This window comes from Panthera leo, chromosome B2, assembly GCF_018350215.1.
Source record: "Panthera leo isolate Ple1 chromosome B2, P.leo_Ple1_pat1.1, whole genome shotgun sequence".
Taxonomy (NCBI): Eukaryota; Metazoa; Chordata; class Mammalia; order Carnivora; family Felidae; genus Panthera; species Panthera leo.
This window is the reverse complement of record NC_056683.1, coordinates 94,364,139-94,380,804: the sequence shown is the minus strand read 5'-3', so window position 1 is coordinate 94,380,804 and position 16,666 is coordinate 94,364,139. Positions and strand designations below refer to the sequence as shown.

At 42.9% G+C, this 16,666-nt stretch overlaps 1 protein-coding gene across 1 annotated transcript in view; it reads left to right on the top strand.

Moving 5' to 3' along the window:
- The window catches only part of LOC122220224 (prolyl endopeptidase), a 119,864-nt gene that overhangs the window by 70,776 nt on the left and 32,422 nt on the right, over positions 1–16,666 (top strand). The window contains exon 10 of the mRNA XM_042939460.1: positions 5,493–5,596. Coding sequence (XP_042795394.1) covers positions 5,493–5,596 — 104 coding nt within the window. The remainder of the gene's footprint in view (positions 1–5,492; positions 5,597–16,666) is intronic.

Genomic DNA, 16,666 nt, shown 5'->3' with positions numbered 1-16,666 from the left:
CATGGTCTGGGTTGATTTTCCCCAAAGTAAACATAGTTGTCTTTTTAACTTTTTTTCAGTTGGTCATGCTCAGTTTGCTGTTTTGGTCTTCCGTGCTTCTCCACTTGGCTGCACAGTTTTTGTTGTAACCGCAGCCACACACATACTCTGATTTGTCCCAGGAGCCTGGCTCTGTTGGCAGCTTGCTGCTGACCGAGCACACCCTATCTTAAAAGCAATCTGGCTGAAAAAATTTCCGCACTTTCCTTGTTTGTATTTCAAGCTCCTTCACAGCCCTGTCTGGTTTTGCGGCAATGGTTCGGTCCCTGGCAAAGTAAGCAGACATAGGGGAGAAAGCTAGGCAGGTGCTGAAGTGGTTCTTCCTCGTGGGGTTCAGCCAGATGACAGTGAAGGTGCATGTACTTGTGTGTGTGTGTGTGTCTGTGTGTGTGTCTGTGTGTGCATTTGTGTACACACGTGCGCACCTCAGAGTCACGGAGCAGGCAATCACAAGGAGTCTTCTCGTCGTGACAGCTTGCTGTCAGGGTTATTAAAACCAAAAGAGTGATGTTCTTCTATAAATAGATCTGCTGGTCTACCGGAACACCTAGCAAGCTTTACTGTCCCATGTGCCTTTCAGAGGACCCAGGGGGGTGAGGAAAAGTGCCCACAGCCCTGTGGAAACCAGGGCCAGTGCCAGGAGTCAAACTGACAGGTCAGGAGCCCTGTGTCGGGGAATCCTGCATCACGTCTGTCCTGCCCTGGGGCCGGAGGGTACAGTGGTTGCCAGTGAACAGGAACCAAGAAAAAAATCCATTTCCTCCAGATTGCCGTTCTGCAGGCTCTGTGATTTATTTCCCCAATTTACGCTGGTTCCAGAAATTTTACTTTGAAAATCTCATAGCTTAAACAGTTTAAACGGACAAAGGGCGATGAGGAGAATGGGGCAGGGGTGACTCACCCATTCTTAATAAAAGCCAGAGTTCCCAAAGGCCAGTAAACCTCCTTCGGTGACTCCATGTGACCATTTATTTCAGGAACAAGTTCATCACTACCTGGGGGAGAGAGGGCTCATTGTCCTACAGTAAAAAGATGGGTTCTGTGCCAAGGAATGAAATACTAGCTGCGACTATGGCTGTGAAGTTTGAGAGGTTGAATAGTTCTGGACCACTGGGCAGTTTCTCGACAGTCTTTGTTATTGTAATGCCTTGTTCTTGCCCTTTATCTTTTCTTACTCATTTTGCCTCCATCTTTCTCTTTTCTCCCCTTAATGCAATTTGATACCTAAAACGAGAGAACAGGGCTTCCAGACTTAGGCCTTCTGGTCCAAAGTAAAAACAGCCCATCAGATCAGTAAACTGGATCTCTCGAAAGCAACAATTATCGGCGTGTGTGTGTATGTGTACACACACACACACACACACACACACACACACACACACATATACATACATACATGCACATACATACCAGCTCAGAGGCTGTCTTTCCCTGGTCTCTGAAGATTAGCTATCTACTACTGTGGTAAACAACAGAGATACTAAATTATAAGTAAAGCCCTGGGGCCAAAATTAACTATGACTCCAGCTGTTTAGGACATGGGTGCATCTGGCCACTGTGCGCGAGCTGACTTTGTTTCTCCTGGAGGCTCATGGTGAAGACTGTGTGTCTTGAGCCCAAGCTGCTTAGGACTTTTGAACCTTGAGTCAAACTTGGGAGAGAATGAGGATACGGGGCAATTTGGAACACGATGCACTTATTCCCTCTGGCTCAAACCACTTAGTGGTTTGTGCTGATTAATTCTGTATTCATGGAACCTCAGAGGGTTGTCTAAGGTTAGCTCCAGACAGACTTGCACGTTGTAATAATCCAGTACAGCAAGTCCGAGGTGCATGGGGGTAGGAAACGGGATGAGCAGAGAAGCCTTGGGAAGGGCAAAAAAAATTTAAGATTTAATTTTTTAGAGCAGTTTTAGGTACACAGCAAAATTGAGGGGAAGGTACAGAGATTTCTTGTATTCTTCCTGCCCCCACATGCACAGCCTCCCCCATCATCATCTCCCACCAGAGTGGTACAGTTGTCACAGTTGATGAACTTCTACTGACACATGGTAATCACCCAAAGTCCATAGTGTTCATTACGGTTGACTCTTGGTGTTGTACGTTCTGTGGGTTTGGGCAAATGCCTAATGACATGTATCCATCATAATAGTATCCTATAGAATATTTTCACTGCCCTAAAAATCCTCCCACTCTTCACCCCTCCCCCAACCCCTGGCAACCACTGATCTTTTTGCTGTCTCCACAGTTTTGTCTTTTCCAGACTGTCATATGGTTGGAATCATACAGTAGTATGCAGACTTTCCAGACTGGCTTCTTTCACTTACTACTCTGCATTTAAGATTCCTCCGTATCTTTTCATGGGCTTGATTGCTTATTTCTTTTAGCCCTGAATAATATTCCATTGTCTGGATGTACTGAGGTTTATTTACACATTCATCTTCTGAAGGACATCTTGGCACCTTCCAAGTTTGAGCAGTTATGAATAAAGCTGCTATAAACATCCGTGTGCAGATTTTTGTGTGGACATAACTTCTCAGCTCCTCTGTGTAAATACCAAGGAGTGCAGACATTTTCAAGACTTGTTTTAGTTTACATTTATGTTTTTTTTTTCTTTTAATAACTTTAAAACCCACCCTACACAGGTGGGTCAGTATGGATCATCTTTTCCAAAGTTCTTTTGCCCTCTCTGTACACACCAGTGTTTCAGAGCCTTGGATTTTTCTTTCACAGTTTCCCCCAGAGTCATCCCTTCCTCTTAACTCCTCCCATTTCTTTTACCCCTTTACATTTATTTTGGATCATTGGGGATATATGAGCTAATCATCCCCGCCTCCTTCCTGTTACTAGAATGGCTTTGTTAAACCACTGCTTTCATCAGGAGACCCATCTCCTCAAGTCCAGACACCTCCCCTGGCCTCAGGGAACTTCTTCTATAACCCAATTCTCTTTCACCCTGAAATGTGGAAATTTATTTCCTAGAGATCACCTAACCAGTCCTCTCTGGTTTATGATTCCAAGATGACTTCTCCAAACCCAACCTTCCTTGGGCTTACCAAGCCAAATCAGACAGGACACAAAACATCATTAGATTATAGCAATTCACATTATGTGAATGTGCCATAGGCTGACCTTGGGGTAACCCAGATGGATCTGTTAAAAGGAAGTGTTGATCAAATATATTAAGCACTGGTACCTTCAAGTTTAACCCAGTCTCCTCTCAGGTGCCACTTTGGCACAGGACCGAAGGATAGAAGTCAGGTATTTGGCATGATTTCTCTGAACAGTAGTAGCCAGCCCCTGTTGCCTACTTGTTTCATTCTGCTGTTAGAGGATTTGATATAGTAGTTTTTCCAGATAAAAGGCATTTATTTATTTATTTTTTTAATGTTTATTTTTGAGAGAGAGAGTGTGCATGCAACTGGGGGAGGGGCAGAGAGAGAGAGGGAGACGGAGGGTCTGAGTGGGCTGGGCAGTGACAACAGAGAGCCCAGTGAGGGGCTTGAACTCATGAACCCGCTTAACTGACGGAGCCACCCAGGGACCCCCAGATAAACAGGAGCTTAGAGTACATTTCCTATTTATTGTCTTTCACAAAGGAATTTGCATTCTAATACTTTGGTGATTTGTCTAAGGTCACTGGCCCAGCAACTGTCAGAGGTGGGAATCCTGGCTGCCAGGTGCTTTCTCATTCACTGCAGTACAGGTTGCAGCGATACCAGAGTGAGGCAGGTGCTCAAACAGCACATGCTCGGTCTGCAGCCATTTTTGTTAGTTGTTTGGTTGTTTGGGTTTTTTTTTTCAAGGATTTGGACTTTTTTGTGTGTTTTGAGGAAGGGAAGCAAGTACGGATCAAGAAGCTATTCAAAAATTAACATATATCTGAAAATAGCCTTGCCTTCAAGATTACATTCCTCTAGGCAAGGACAGTAATCAGTATATCTGGTACATTAGAATGTATGCCCAGAACGTAGTTTGGAAGTACTGTATGTATGAAGATGTATTTTAATAAATACCCAAGTATGACTTAAACCAGGAAAGCCAATACTTGGGTCATGTTACGTATCTTCTCTCTGTCAATATTCATCATACTTCCAATTATAGTACCTTAAAATAATTTGTCTGTAAGCATGAGAATTGCAGTGACATTCATAGGGATCAGCAGCCTTGCTGTTAATGAGTGTAAACTATTACTCTTTGCCACTGGGGGTGCAGAGTATCCTTTCTCATCTGTTAATGAAATACATGCACAGAGGAGTTGAGAAGAAAGAGAGCCACCATTTTAATACCTGATCAGTCATTTCAGATGTACCCTGTGGGAGTACGATTTAGTTTCAAGTTTTCCAGCAAGTATTGGGATCGCTAAATCGATTTTTCATCTATCTGACAGTGTGTGTTTAATGTATCGTGTGGGAGGGCTGTTTCCGCACCAGCCACTCTGGATGACTAATTCTGTTTCATAAACCACTGCAGTTTTCAAATAGTAACAACTCGTCTTATTGTTTCTTTGATTTAGTTCTTAAGTGTTAAAGTGTAATAGCATTAAATTCAGGAAATGGATTTTTAATAAGTGTTTAAATAAGCTGGCATTCTTGGTGTACATTCATTCATTTGTGTTGTGCACAATTCCTGGGATAATAAAAATTTTTAAAGTAGCTCTAAAATGGTACCTGGTCATCTCTGGTCCCTGACTGCTGTCCACGTGTGTGTGCACGGACAGGTGGGTGTCTGGTGTCAGGAGCCCCAGAGTTCCCATCAAGAGGCTTCTGGCTGCTTATTGACTTGGGGCCAGTCATTTGAGTTTTCCATCTTAATTCACCTCTCAAGGTGAAGTGGCCCTACATGAAGTTCCCCATCTTTTTTTGACCTGCATTCCTAAGTGACCCAGCATAGGGAAGACCTGTTAAGTTTTCACTCTTACAGTTTTTACCTCTTCTCATACTCATGGAATGCTATGGAATCTTCTAAAATGTATACGACAGATGATGGTCGTCAAAACGCTGTGTGTGGTGGCAGTGAGGAAAAGTGAACACCCCATGCACAGACTGTTCTTTTTTTTTTTTTTTTTTTTTTTAATTTTTTTTTAACGTTTATTTATTTTTGAGACAGAGAGAGACAGAGCACGAACGGGGGAGGGTCAGAGAGAGAGGGAGACACAGAATCTGAAACAGGCTCCAGGCTCTGAGCAGTCAGCACAGAGCCCGACGCGGGGCTTGAACTCACATACCGCGAGATCATGACCTGAGCCGAAGTCGGACGCTTAACCGACTGAGCCACCCAGGCGCCCCCAGACTGTTCTAATCAGCACTCTTGGCACGGTGACCTTCACATGGCAGCAGGTCCCCAACTCATGTTCCTCTCTTGTGATTCATGGCATCCAGTTGTGCTGTGTGCCCTTGCCCCCTTGCAGCCAGTGAGCTTGTGGACTAAATCAGGACTTCCGCTTCCTTCTAGGTATCATTTATCACTGTGACCTCACCAAAGAGGAGCTGGAGCCACGAGTCTTCCGAGAGGTTACCGTGAAAGGGATCGATGCTTCCGATTACCAGACAGTCCAGGTATGGAGCATTTGATCCTGATAACATGAGAGTTAGAAAAATCTGACTGTCAGACCAGGCCATTCACACCCTAGTTCATCAGGAGCCATGGAGGTAATCCATAGTAATATAGACAACAGGTCTTGGAGCTCCTGCTCTCTCTGGGCATTGAGCCAGCACAGTCCCTTCCTCCTAGAGCTCGTGGGCTCTGCTCCCGTAGCTGCTGCTCTCAACAAGATGAGCCAGGGTCCTCATCTTCCTGCAGTAGCTATCACAGCAACACCACATGTCTGCTTGCTTGAGAGTGGGTTACAGTTCAGCTCAGGTCTTGTGGTGTCACAAGTAACAACATAGATTTGCTGCACATAAAGTACTCAAGTGCTGCGAGTCAGTCTTTTCCGTCTGGCGTTCACGTGTATTTCCACTGGCACAGAGGAGACACTTCCTAAAAATTAGAATGAAGATATTAACTGATTCGTCAGTCTCTGACCACCCATCCTTTCAGGTTAAGAATCTCTGTTCCTGTTTTTTCAGCTCCCCAAAGGTATTGAGTCTTCCAGAAACTGATGACTTATTAATTGAGGATGTAGAATGTCACTGTTCCTTTGCAGTGAGAGGTCACCTGTCAGGTAGCAGGTGTGTATCAGGGCTCTCCCACTGGAGGGCTGGATCACACAGGCCACAGATTAGGAATCAGAACACTGTTTGTTAAGGAAGTTTAGAACAAAGAGCTGGACGCTCCCGAGAATGTTTCTGTGAAACTCGGGCATTATTTTAGCTCCTTGAGTTACCCTTCAACTATCTAGAAACGGTCTAGATGACGGCCTAGATCTAGATCATAAACGAATAAAGCGTTGTTTACAAAAACCCATGGTGGGCTGGACCTGGTCCAGGGCTGCAGTTTGTCGACCCTCATTCTAGAACAGGAGTTGGCAGACTGGCCTCTGGTTTTATGGGAGAACAGCCATGCTCATTTGTTTACGTAGTGTCGATGGCTGTCTTGGTGCATTAACGGGTTGGGGGGGGGGTGTGCAACAGGGACTCTATGGCCCACAAAGTGTAAAATACTTAGCATTTGTCCCTCTGAGAAAGAGTTTGCTGATCCCTGGTCTATGGTAAAAAGCACTTACAAATCAGAATGTTCCCAGTAGATGCTCAGGTCCTTTGTCATGAAGCTCTGTCAGGCCTGAAATGTGCATATACTCGTTGGGTGACATTGGGTGAGTCACTTAACCTTTCTGCCACAATTTTTTTTTTAGCTGTAGAATAGGGATGATATCTATCTTACAGGATTCCTATAGGATTATTTGAGATGATATATATTAAGTGTCTGGCACATAGAATATAAATTGATTTTTTTCAATCAATATTAGAAATAAATATAACAGACTGTTAGTCTTCTGTATCTATTTTGGCTTGCTGCTTCTTTCATTTTCAAGGTGAGCCATTGCCTGGGGAGATATCCTGTGGGAGCCAGTAGCCCGTCTGGCACTTACATGGTTCGCTAATTCACCCTAGTCCTGTATTAGACTTTAAAAATCATTTTTAAGCTGCCGTTCTTTGCTGTTATCCCTTTTCTCCACATCTAGAGTATTTGCTCCTATCAAATGTAACATTTGACCTCCCCAGGGCCTATGTCTAGTCTTTGCCTCAGTATCCCCGGGGCCCAGGTGTGTGCACGCACCAATGCACACCATTGCCTCTCCCATCAGTAATGCCAGGGATGCCCGAGTGGCCCCCAGTGACCATCACTCCTCTGCCCCCAGGGGTGCAGCCGTGGCTGCCCTAGAATTTGTTCAGTCACCCAAGACAAGCCCCTTGTCTTCTCTTGCTACTATGCAGCCCTGCAGCTCTCTATTAAAAAATGACACATTATTCTCCTCTCTTTTCCAGCCTCTCACAAATAATTAGTGCTCAAATATGTGGTTGTCTTTGGAGTTTGGGTGAGGGCGAGGCACCTGTAATAACGGCAGCTGCCAGGGAGGCGGCTCCTTACAGAGAAGTAACACTCTTCTTACAGTGAGGATGGTTGGGGTTGTTTCTTCTGTCAAGTAGCTGTTCTTTTCCGTGCTGCTAATAGTAACATTCTCTATAGGGGATACACAAAGAAGCTGATTATCACCTATTATGTATTGTTTTCATTTAGAAGTGAAAAGATAAAACTTTACAATTAAGCAAATGCTTGGTTTGAGTAGAAATTTCTCAGCCAGGTACATAGCCTGACAGTCCCACATTTAGCTGGGGAAGAGATGTGCTTGGGTGATGCCAGTTGCTTGTATCATTAGAAAACTGAACTCTTTGCCTCACAAAGAAAACTTCCCTGATGTTGAGCTACTCAAAAACAACCTTTTGTTTCTACTGCTGCAGTATAGGAAGGAAAAAAAGATGGTAAGTATTTTAAGACAGTAACTGGATAGGGAGCCTGGGTGGCTCAGTCAGTTAAGTGTCCAACTCTTGATTTCAGCTCAGGTCAGGATCTCATGGTTCATGAGTTCAAGCCCCGAGTTGGGCTCTCCACTGACAGTGCGGAGCCTGTGTGAGATCTCTCTCTCTGTCTCTCTCTGCCCTCCCCCACTTGTGCATGGGCTCTCTCTCTCAAAATAAATAAATAAACTTGAAAAACAAAAAAGGTGGTAACTAGACAGAACACATTACATTACAGATCTTGATTTACTGTTCCTTATTCCCATATTTTAGAGAGTAGAGATGTGTCTGTGGGCCGAATATATGTATAATGCCAATAGATTTTATATCTATTGATTATACTCATCAGACATATTGCATTGAGTTAGCAAAATAGGATTCTTTCATCATTTAGGGGTGCCTTTGAAATGCCCTTTGATGTCACAAAACCATAGACTCGTATCATTTTAATATCCATTGTGCGGTGGTTTAGATTCAAGTGTTATCAGCAGAGCTTTGACATGAAATGGGAGTGTGACAGATGTTCTCACACTGTGATTAGGCTCTCAGTGGTGTTGCCAACAATGACCCACCGTTGTAAAAGCAGGCCCTAGAGGGGGATTTGTACAGGAATGGAAAACATCCTGATGGTGTGTAATAAAAACCACAGCATTTTGAAGAAAAAAAAAAATCTTTTTGTTTTTAGTCACTTTAGGGTAATGTCACTTTTGATTCCTCTTGAGTCTAGTGTTTGTATTTATTCCATACGTGATTTTAAAAGCTTCCCTGGGCTGTTTGTTGTTCCTTCTTATATTCTGTGAGGTGTGTTATGGTTTGGAGCATGTACTGTGGCACAGATTATGCTGCATGGTTGGTCCATGCAATTAACCATGGTCATGACTCTGCCCATGTACCCGGTGGTATAGCTGGTGAGATAGACCAAGCCTAGGAAAAAGGAAGGGTCAAAGACACACATGGCTATATAACCCACAGAGGACAATTCGTGTTTGCCATATATTTACTCAGGACCCATCTTGAATTTGGACAGGGAGTGGGGTTGACCATATGGTGTCGTATTTTGCTAACAGACATAGAACGAAGTTGCTGTCTGTTACAGCCTTTATCCGTTTCTGACTACAGCTGTGAGTAGAAACTTGATGTGTATCAGAAATATAATTTTGAAAATCAGATCCTGGAAAAACTGTTTCTCTTCCAGTTGGGGGTACACGTAAAAATTTAGTTTTAGATAGAGTTATCAAATCTGCAATTGACTAATCTTGAATTTTTCTTTCTTTCTTTTTTTTTTTTTATTGTGAATGCCACATCCACATAATATTGATTAGAACCTCTGTGCCCATATCTTTAAAAAAAAAAGTTGAAATACTGAACATTAGAAATTACATTTATAACAGGCCCCTGGGTGGCTCAGTCCGACTTTGGCTCAGGTCATGATCTTGAGGTTTGTGAGTTCGAGCCCCACGTCAGGCTCTGTGCTGACAGCTCAGAGCCCGGAGCCTGCTTCGGATTCTGTGTCTCCCTCTCTCTGCCCCTCACCTGCTCAGACTCTGTCTCTTTCTCTCTCAAAAATAAAAGTAAAAACATTTTTAAAAAATTACATTTATAAAATAAGTTTGGTGATCAGTGATTTGCATGAAAAAATCTGTCTACATTTATAATCAGCCATGTGTTTCATTTTAAACAAAAATGAGGTAATTGGGAGGTGCTAGTTAAATTTAGTCTGTCAGCAAGTATGACATGACCTTCAATGCTGGTGGTACTGTTTGAATACAGAAAATTTCTAGACACAAGGCATTGTCCCAGGAAATTTACAGTCAGACTGTAACTCAACGGAGAGTTGAGACACACAGATCTGAAAGGTCAGACACCTTCTCTCAGTGAGCAAGGGGAAGGTGCAGCCTTCAGTCAGTGCTGCAGTGTTAAAGACCACCCTGGCTGGGCAGAGGAGGATGTCTTAAGGGGAGGGGTGGAAATTGGGTAGGGCTTTGAAGGATGGGTGCTTCCATGATTCCCAGTTCCCCAGGACACTCCTGACCAGTTTTACCACCACCCTCATTCAGACACTGCCTCCGCCTTTTTGTTGCAGGTTACTTTCATAATTTTACAGCAAATTAAAGAAGGAAATCATGCTCTCAGTATCCTGTGCAGTGAGGTTGCCTTTTGTCACCTGTGGATGGAATAGTGTTTGCCCTGTGGTTGAACGTGGCATGATATGTAGTGTAGCAAGATGCACCTTTTGGTTTCTCAGTATCTCACTTTTGCCCAGCCAGCTGAGAGATTGGCCTTTTTCCTCCCCAAATAAAAGACAAAATTTATAGACCTGAAAAAGAACAGTGAACTGAGTGTACTGTGAATAAACTCCATTATCAACAGTTTCTGCATTTCATAAAAGACAAAAAATTGGAAGGAAGGTCCAATTTTATGGGTGAAAGCAAACAATATAGTAGGAAAATAGTAAGAATTCTAAGTATTTAACAGATTGAATTATCTTACTTCCTGTTGTCTGGTGCTTAGTAGGGACTTTTCTGAGGTTTACCTGAAGTAATGCATATGAAACATCAGGAACGTTCCAAAGGTGGTTTGCTGTGTAACTGAAAAGAAATGTTAAAATTAAATAATTCTTTGGGTTTACCAAGACGCCTTGGGGTAGAAGGACTGGGAATTTTTTTCTTCAGTGTAGATTTTTCTAACCTTGGCGATCACTGATTTGTGGTTGCTAGCATATACAGACTTTGCCATTCAGAGAACACGTGCTCAGAACGTTAAATTAGTCTTTGAACATTTGTTAAGTTCCACGCTAAGCGCATGGTGCATCACAGTTTTTGAATATTGACTCATCCGCGTCCTCAGTGAGCTGACCACTGGACTGGCGATGATGTTTTTCTCCAGTGCTGTGTTCTCACAGTTAGGTATTGATCAGAAATCTTCAGAAATGTCAGGGAGGAGTGAGTGGGGGAGCATTTTCATAAAGAACTTTTTGAGAGGTCACTGTGCTTGCATGTGATTAGGAAACTGCTTTAAGTCAAACCAGTTGTTGGTGATGATTTAGCGCCTGTGCATCAAGGTTCTGTGTGATGTTAGGCTTCGCAGTGGGATATTCTTGCATGAACAGATCCCCACCCTTCTAGATCTCTGTCATGCCGGCATTCTAGACGGAGGGCATAATGTTCACATTCTGAGGGTACGTGTGTGTGTCTCTTTCCCCTTTTGGTATCAGCTGTGTTAAAGTAATTTGTAATGGGTGATAAAGAGTTTGCTTCCTTGTTACCTTATAATACAGAAATAAGTTCTGGGGCCCAAGTCAGTAGCTCCTGCAGTCCCCATACCACCGTAAATAAATCCCCTTCCATGTTTTTTTAAGAGGACATTACTGTATAGCAGCCTGCCAATATGTAACCCTCTTTCAATAGAAATCACAAGGTGGCTTTGAGAATTGAGCAGCCAGTCCGGTAAGAAGAGGCCTGGGGAGGTTTCTTGAGCCTTCTGTGGGGCTTCACTAGGGCAACATGGGTGAAAGCGAAGCCTGTGCTGGCCTTGCTCAGAGCTTCTCTGAACTTCACTCTGAGGAAATGGGGTTTGCATTGAGATGGGGACCAGAAAAACAGCTGCACCCACCCTGGTGACTTAAAGCATGGGCGGCCAGGAAAAGGAAGCCCTATTGGTTGGTTCTTCTCAGGGACGTGGTGGTGACTCAGCATCAGGGGTGTTTGCTCAGCTTATTTTGCCGAGATATTAATGAGGTGAACAGGTGTTGATTTAATTTGAATGGCTCAGATTTGCTTCTGGAAGGCCATCTAAGTTTATTGTTCTTTAGTAATGTTGTATTAGAGGCCCTAAATGTCAGGGATTAGGCTACGTGTAAACTCAGTACCATAGGTCACGACTATACTCTGGAGATTTGTTCATCCTTAGTACATACCCAATTTGTAATATATCAGATATCTACAGATAATACTGAGTTTGCTATTATATGTAATAAAGCCACTTAAGTAGATTCACATTTTGTTTACATTGTTCTAAGAGTCATGGCTTTTGAGATCCCTAAAAGTTTGCTCATGTGCAGGTGGGTAGATTTCAGGCTACTGCTAGCAGTTAGATTGCCAAAAGAATGTCCTATTTCATTATCTTATAGAAAACAAAGTAGCAAGTAACTTCCTTCTTATCAGCACTAAATCAATAGCATGGTATCGTCTATGAATCACGGCATATGTGCTAATGGCACTTACCTTTGTCATTTTAATAATTATTGTTTTTAAAAATGAATCTGAATCTCATGTTATTCAGATTAGATTCAGCTGTGAGCGGCAGGAGACATCAGAATAACCATGGCTTAAAGAAGAGAGATGTGTGTTTCCCTCTCACATAAAAGAAGTGCAGGAGGAATCAGTCCAGGGCTGACATGGCATCTGAGGTGTGAGGAATCCAAGCTCCTCCTTCTCTTGCTGTTTTGTCACATGTGGCTTCTGTTTCCAGCATCACTTCGTGGTCCTTGAACGCTGCTGGCCATCCAGCCATATTAATGTCTACTTTCTAGCCAACGGGAAGGCAGCAGTAGGGAAGAAGAAGAAGGGGGATGGAAGGTACATGCCAGCTGTCTTATAAGCATGTGTGCTAACGGTGACATGTGTTATGTCTGCTTTTGTCTTATTGGTGAAAAAGTACTCGTGTGGCCACGTGTATCACAAGGAGGTTTAGAGATGTTGTTTTAGTCCCAGGAAAAAAATGTGTGCAGCTAAAAATTGGGGCCTTTTTTTGAAGAAACAGGAGAATAGATATTGAGGAACAAGTAGCAGTCTGTCACACAAGACAAAATAGGCCCTCAGCATAAATTTTTGGTCTGGACCCTGAGACCAAGGAATGTAAACGCCACCTGCTGGCCAGGTACCTAAAATCTCGGGGTCAGGATTCGAAAAACAAAGACTTTTGAAAAGGGTCCATATTCAAATGTAATTATGGACAGCAGAAATCACGCTCTACAAAGAGAGAAGCACCCTTTAAAGATGCTCTTCTCCCATGAAGAAAGACCTTTAATATTGCTCATATACATGAGTATGTGTACTTCCTGAACTCTGGTCTTGACTCTAGCACAACTGTAACGCAAGGGGAGATAAGACTCTTGGGAATTAGAATCAACATGAAGTGTCAGGGGTTATCTCTGTGGCAGGATGAGGAAGCCAGGTAAGCTGGGGGCCAGATGACTCTCCAGAAGTTTGACTCCGTGCTAGCATCATCTTTTTGGCTGGGAAAACCAAATCCCAACCATCTTCCTGCACTATTTCCTATGAAGGATGTGGGCACAAGCCATCCTTGTAGGACCTGCACATCACAGATCAGCCTTTGGGGAGGAGTCAAGTCTCTAATTTCATAGCTGCCTCTTTGCTTTTTCTAGGTGGTCTGTTCTTCCACTAATGTGTTTTGGGCTGTGGACAAAGTTGTATGCCTTTCAATTGCATTTACATTAGGGTTCATATAATTGAGACCTCTCATTTTAGAGATGAGGAAACTAAAAGTCAATGTGTTTGAACAAAAGTAACACTGTAAATAATTGACAGAGCTGAGACTAGAAGGCAGAACTCCACAACTGTGCTAATCTGCACATTTTGTTATCAGGATAAATTAGGTGCACTCTCTGTAGCTCGATTGTTGTTGTTTTTTGTTTTGTTTTGTTTTGTTTTTGCAACTAAAATAGACTAAAAGGTTTCTAAATTCCTATGCCCCCTTACCTCTAAAAGTATGCTTCTACATCATGTAAGTATCCAGCGACTACTTTGTAGACTCTTGTGGCGTGGGTTGAACAATAAAAATACTCTCTATGTAAAAGGGAAGACACTAAGGGCCCATAAATATATGTTTAAAATCACTTATAAATATTACAATTTATCTTAGTGTTCACTTCTAATCTCTGACTGCATGTTAATTGACATTCTAATTTCCTTATCTATTTGTATCATATATATATATAATGTATACACACATATACATACATACATACATTTGTATTTTAATCTGAGGAGTTTTATGTAAGTCTTAAATGTTGGTCACCATACTGCAGCTTAAAACTCCATTTAAAGTATGTTCTAAAGTGAAATAAAACTTGAAGTGTGTATGGTTTTGCTTTTGTCCTCTTATCTCTGCTGGACTTCCCCCAAGATCTTATTCAGGGTTGGCCCTAATGCCAGCACTGGCATCAGGTTGCTTCTAACTCAAATTCAGAAGAATATGCTCAGATTTCCTTTGGACACGCTAGCCCAGGACCTTTGCTTCTTGTGCAGTGAACCTGGAAAGACACTTCTATGCCCAAAGCAGATGACCTTCTCAGTTTTTTTTTTCCTTAGACAAGTACATCTATTCCAGTGTCTGTCCATTATATCTGCCTTCTTAATTGGTGAAGCTAGATTAAAAATTAATAGAGGATTAGGTGGATGTCTAGAAACTGGAACCTGAAAATTGCTTTGATTTTCTTTGCATTGAGAAGGCTCCGTAGAAGAGAGTTGGAGTAATCTTTCTCCTGCTTTTCTGTGACAGTATCACTTCTAAACCCCAGGGGTATGTCTTTATGTAGGCTGCCACTTAGACAAGTGTTCTTTGGCTTCCTGCTGTGCTCTATCTTTTAGGCAGATGGGGAGAAGAGAACATAGGAGCTTACGGTGGTCTCTCCACCTGCTACACAGTTCTTCCCTCCCCTCCCCTTTGCCTGCATCACACTGATGGCTGGTGGATGATAGAGTGAGTAAAAATAAACCTGGCACTGCAGATATTCTATTATCTCCCCGGAGGAAAAACCATTATGGCCTAACTTCACTGGTCCACAAAGAAGGAGGACATTTTCCATTTCCCCAAGTATAACTTTTTGATTGGGGTCAAGTATCGACCTAGGTTTAGAGAAGTAGACTTGATCATTCCCCGCTCACTCCCAGGGCTGACTGAATTTAAGTGGTAGATTCGAAATGTTATAATAGTGGTAAATGTGATGGCAGAATATTGCCAGTTGGAAGGCATTGGGAGAGTACTAAACAGAGACCCACACAGATTCCTGGTCATTGTGTCAAGTGTGAGCTCCTCTACCCAACTCTTGATGCCCTCCTTCATCCATCCCTGCTAAGGTGCTGCCTCACCAAGTCCTCTTCCCAAATACTCAGCACCATCAAGGCTCAACTCCAAACCAAGTCCTTGACCACCATATGTACTTCCTCCGCTTGGCTCTCTTTCCTCCATTATGGCACTGCTCGTTTTCTTTACTCCACTGTCTGAAATTCTACATGTTTTGAGTACTCAGCTAAGTCCCAACTTCTGTAGAAGCTTCTCTTCTTGTCCCTGCCCTTGGAAGCTCAGTCTAAAGCAAAAAACAGGGAGAGGGGATATTCAGCTGTTACTTGGAAATATAGCACGAATGTGTACACACACTATACCAGGCTGTATGCCCGTGTTCTCAGCACATCATCTCATTTCTTCAGAGAATCAGTACTCTCGTGATGTCTGTTTTCAGGATGAAGAGCCTACAGTGTAGGAAAGTTAGATGAGTTCTCCCAAATCATAGAGTGGCATAGCTGGAGCTTAATCTCTGGTCTCCAGTGCTGCAATGCTCCTAAACAGGGTACTCCCTGCCCTGAGAAGCTGGGCTGGCTTCATCACCATACTGTCCCAGTTCCAGCAGTTGAGCCCCCTGAGGTAGGCAGTCCTGGGTCTCACATAGGGATTGATATAAATTGCTGGGGCTTTATAAAGATCCCAGAGAAACCTTGTCATTTACCTTGGTTAATGTCTCAAAAGAAGGAAAATGTAAATTGTCTACTCAAGCTGTATTGATAAGTACAGCCAATATAAATTCTTAACACATTGAAAATCCTCTGCTGGTTGGTTCTGCTGAGTTAAGTAACAGCAGACACCTGTGTCCTCCCTGCCTCCAGCTGCATTTGTTTGTATACATGTATATGTATCTGAGTAGATGTAAATATTAATGTGCGTGCAAACATATTTTTAAACAGAGAATATGCTCTTTGATCCCACATCAGGTAGTGGGTAATTCTGAAATTGACACTCAAAACAGAAAACCATTTAGGGTGCAAGTAAAAGTCATTGTGCATGCGCTGCCTTCATCAGGACCTTGGAGCCTTCCGTGTTTTGCATAGGATATTTCTAGTTCAGCTCCAAAGTGTAATGTGCACATAGCTAATTTAAATATTTGGAAAAGAACAGAGAAGAGTATAAATACTCTAAACTGTGGTTGGCACATTGCTTGAGAATCTGCAGATTTGACTGTTGAAGTGCCAACTTTGAACCATTGTTCAGAATCTTCGGAGATAGGAGGGGCCACGAGTGTCGGGTGTTGCCGGCATGACCTCTACTCCCCTGCCTGGACTTTGCCTCCTCCTCCAACTACATCTTCAGCTTCCGACGGGTATCTTCCTCGCCCACCATCAGAAATTTGTCAGCACTGGTGTGGGAGGTGGGATGGGGAAGAGAACCACTCTCATTCATCCAGTCTGTGTGTTATTAAGAACTTACTCTGTGCCAGGCATTGTGTTAAACACTAGGAATGTGGCAGTGACCTGGAGAGCTGTGGTCTTTGCCCCTCTGAGGAGTGCAGGCAAAAAAAAAAAAAAAAAGAAAGAAAGAAACCCAAGTGAACAGAAAATAAATGTGAAGATTTTAACTTGGGGGAAGAGCCAT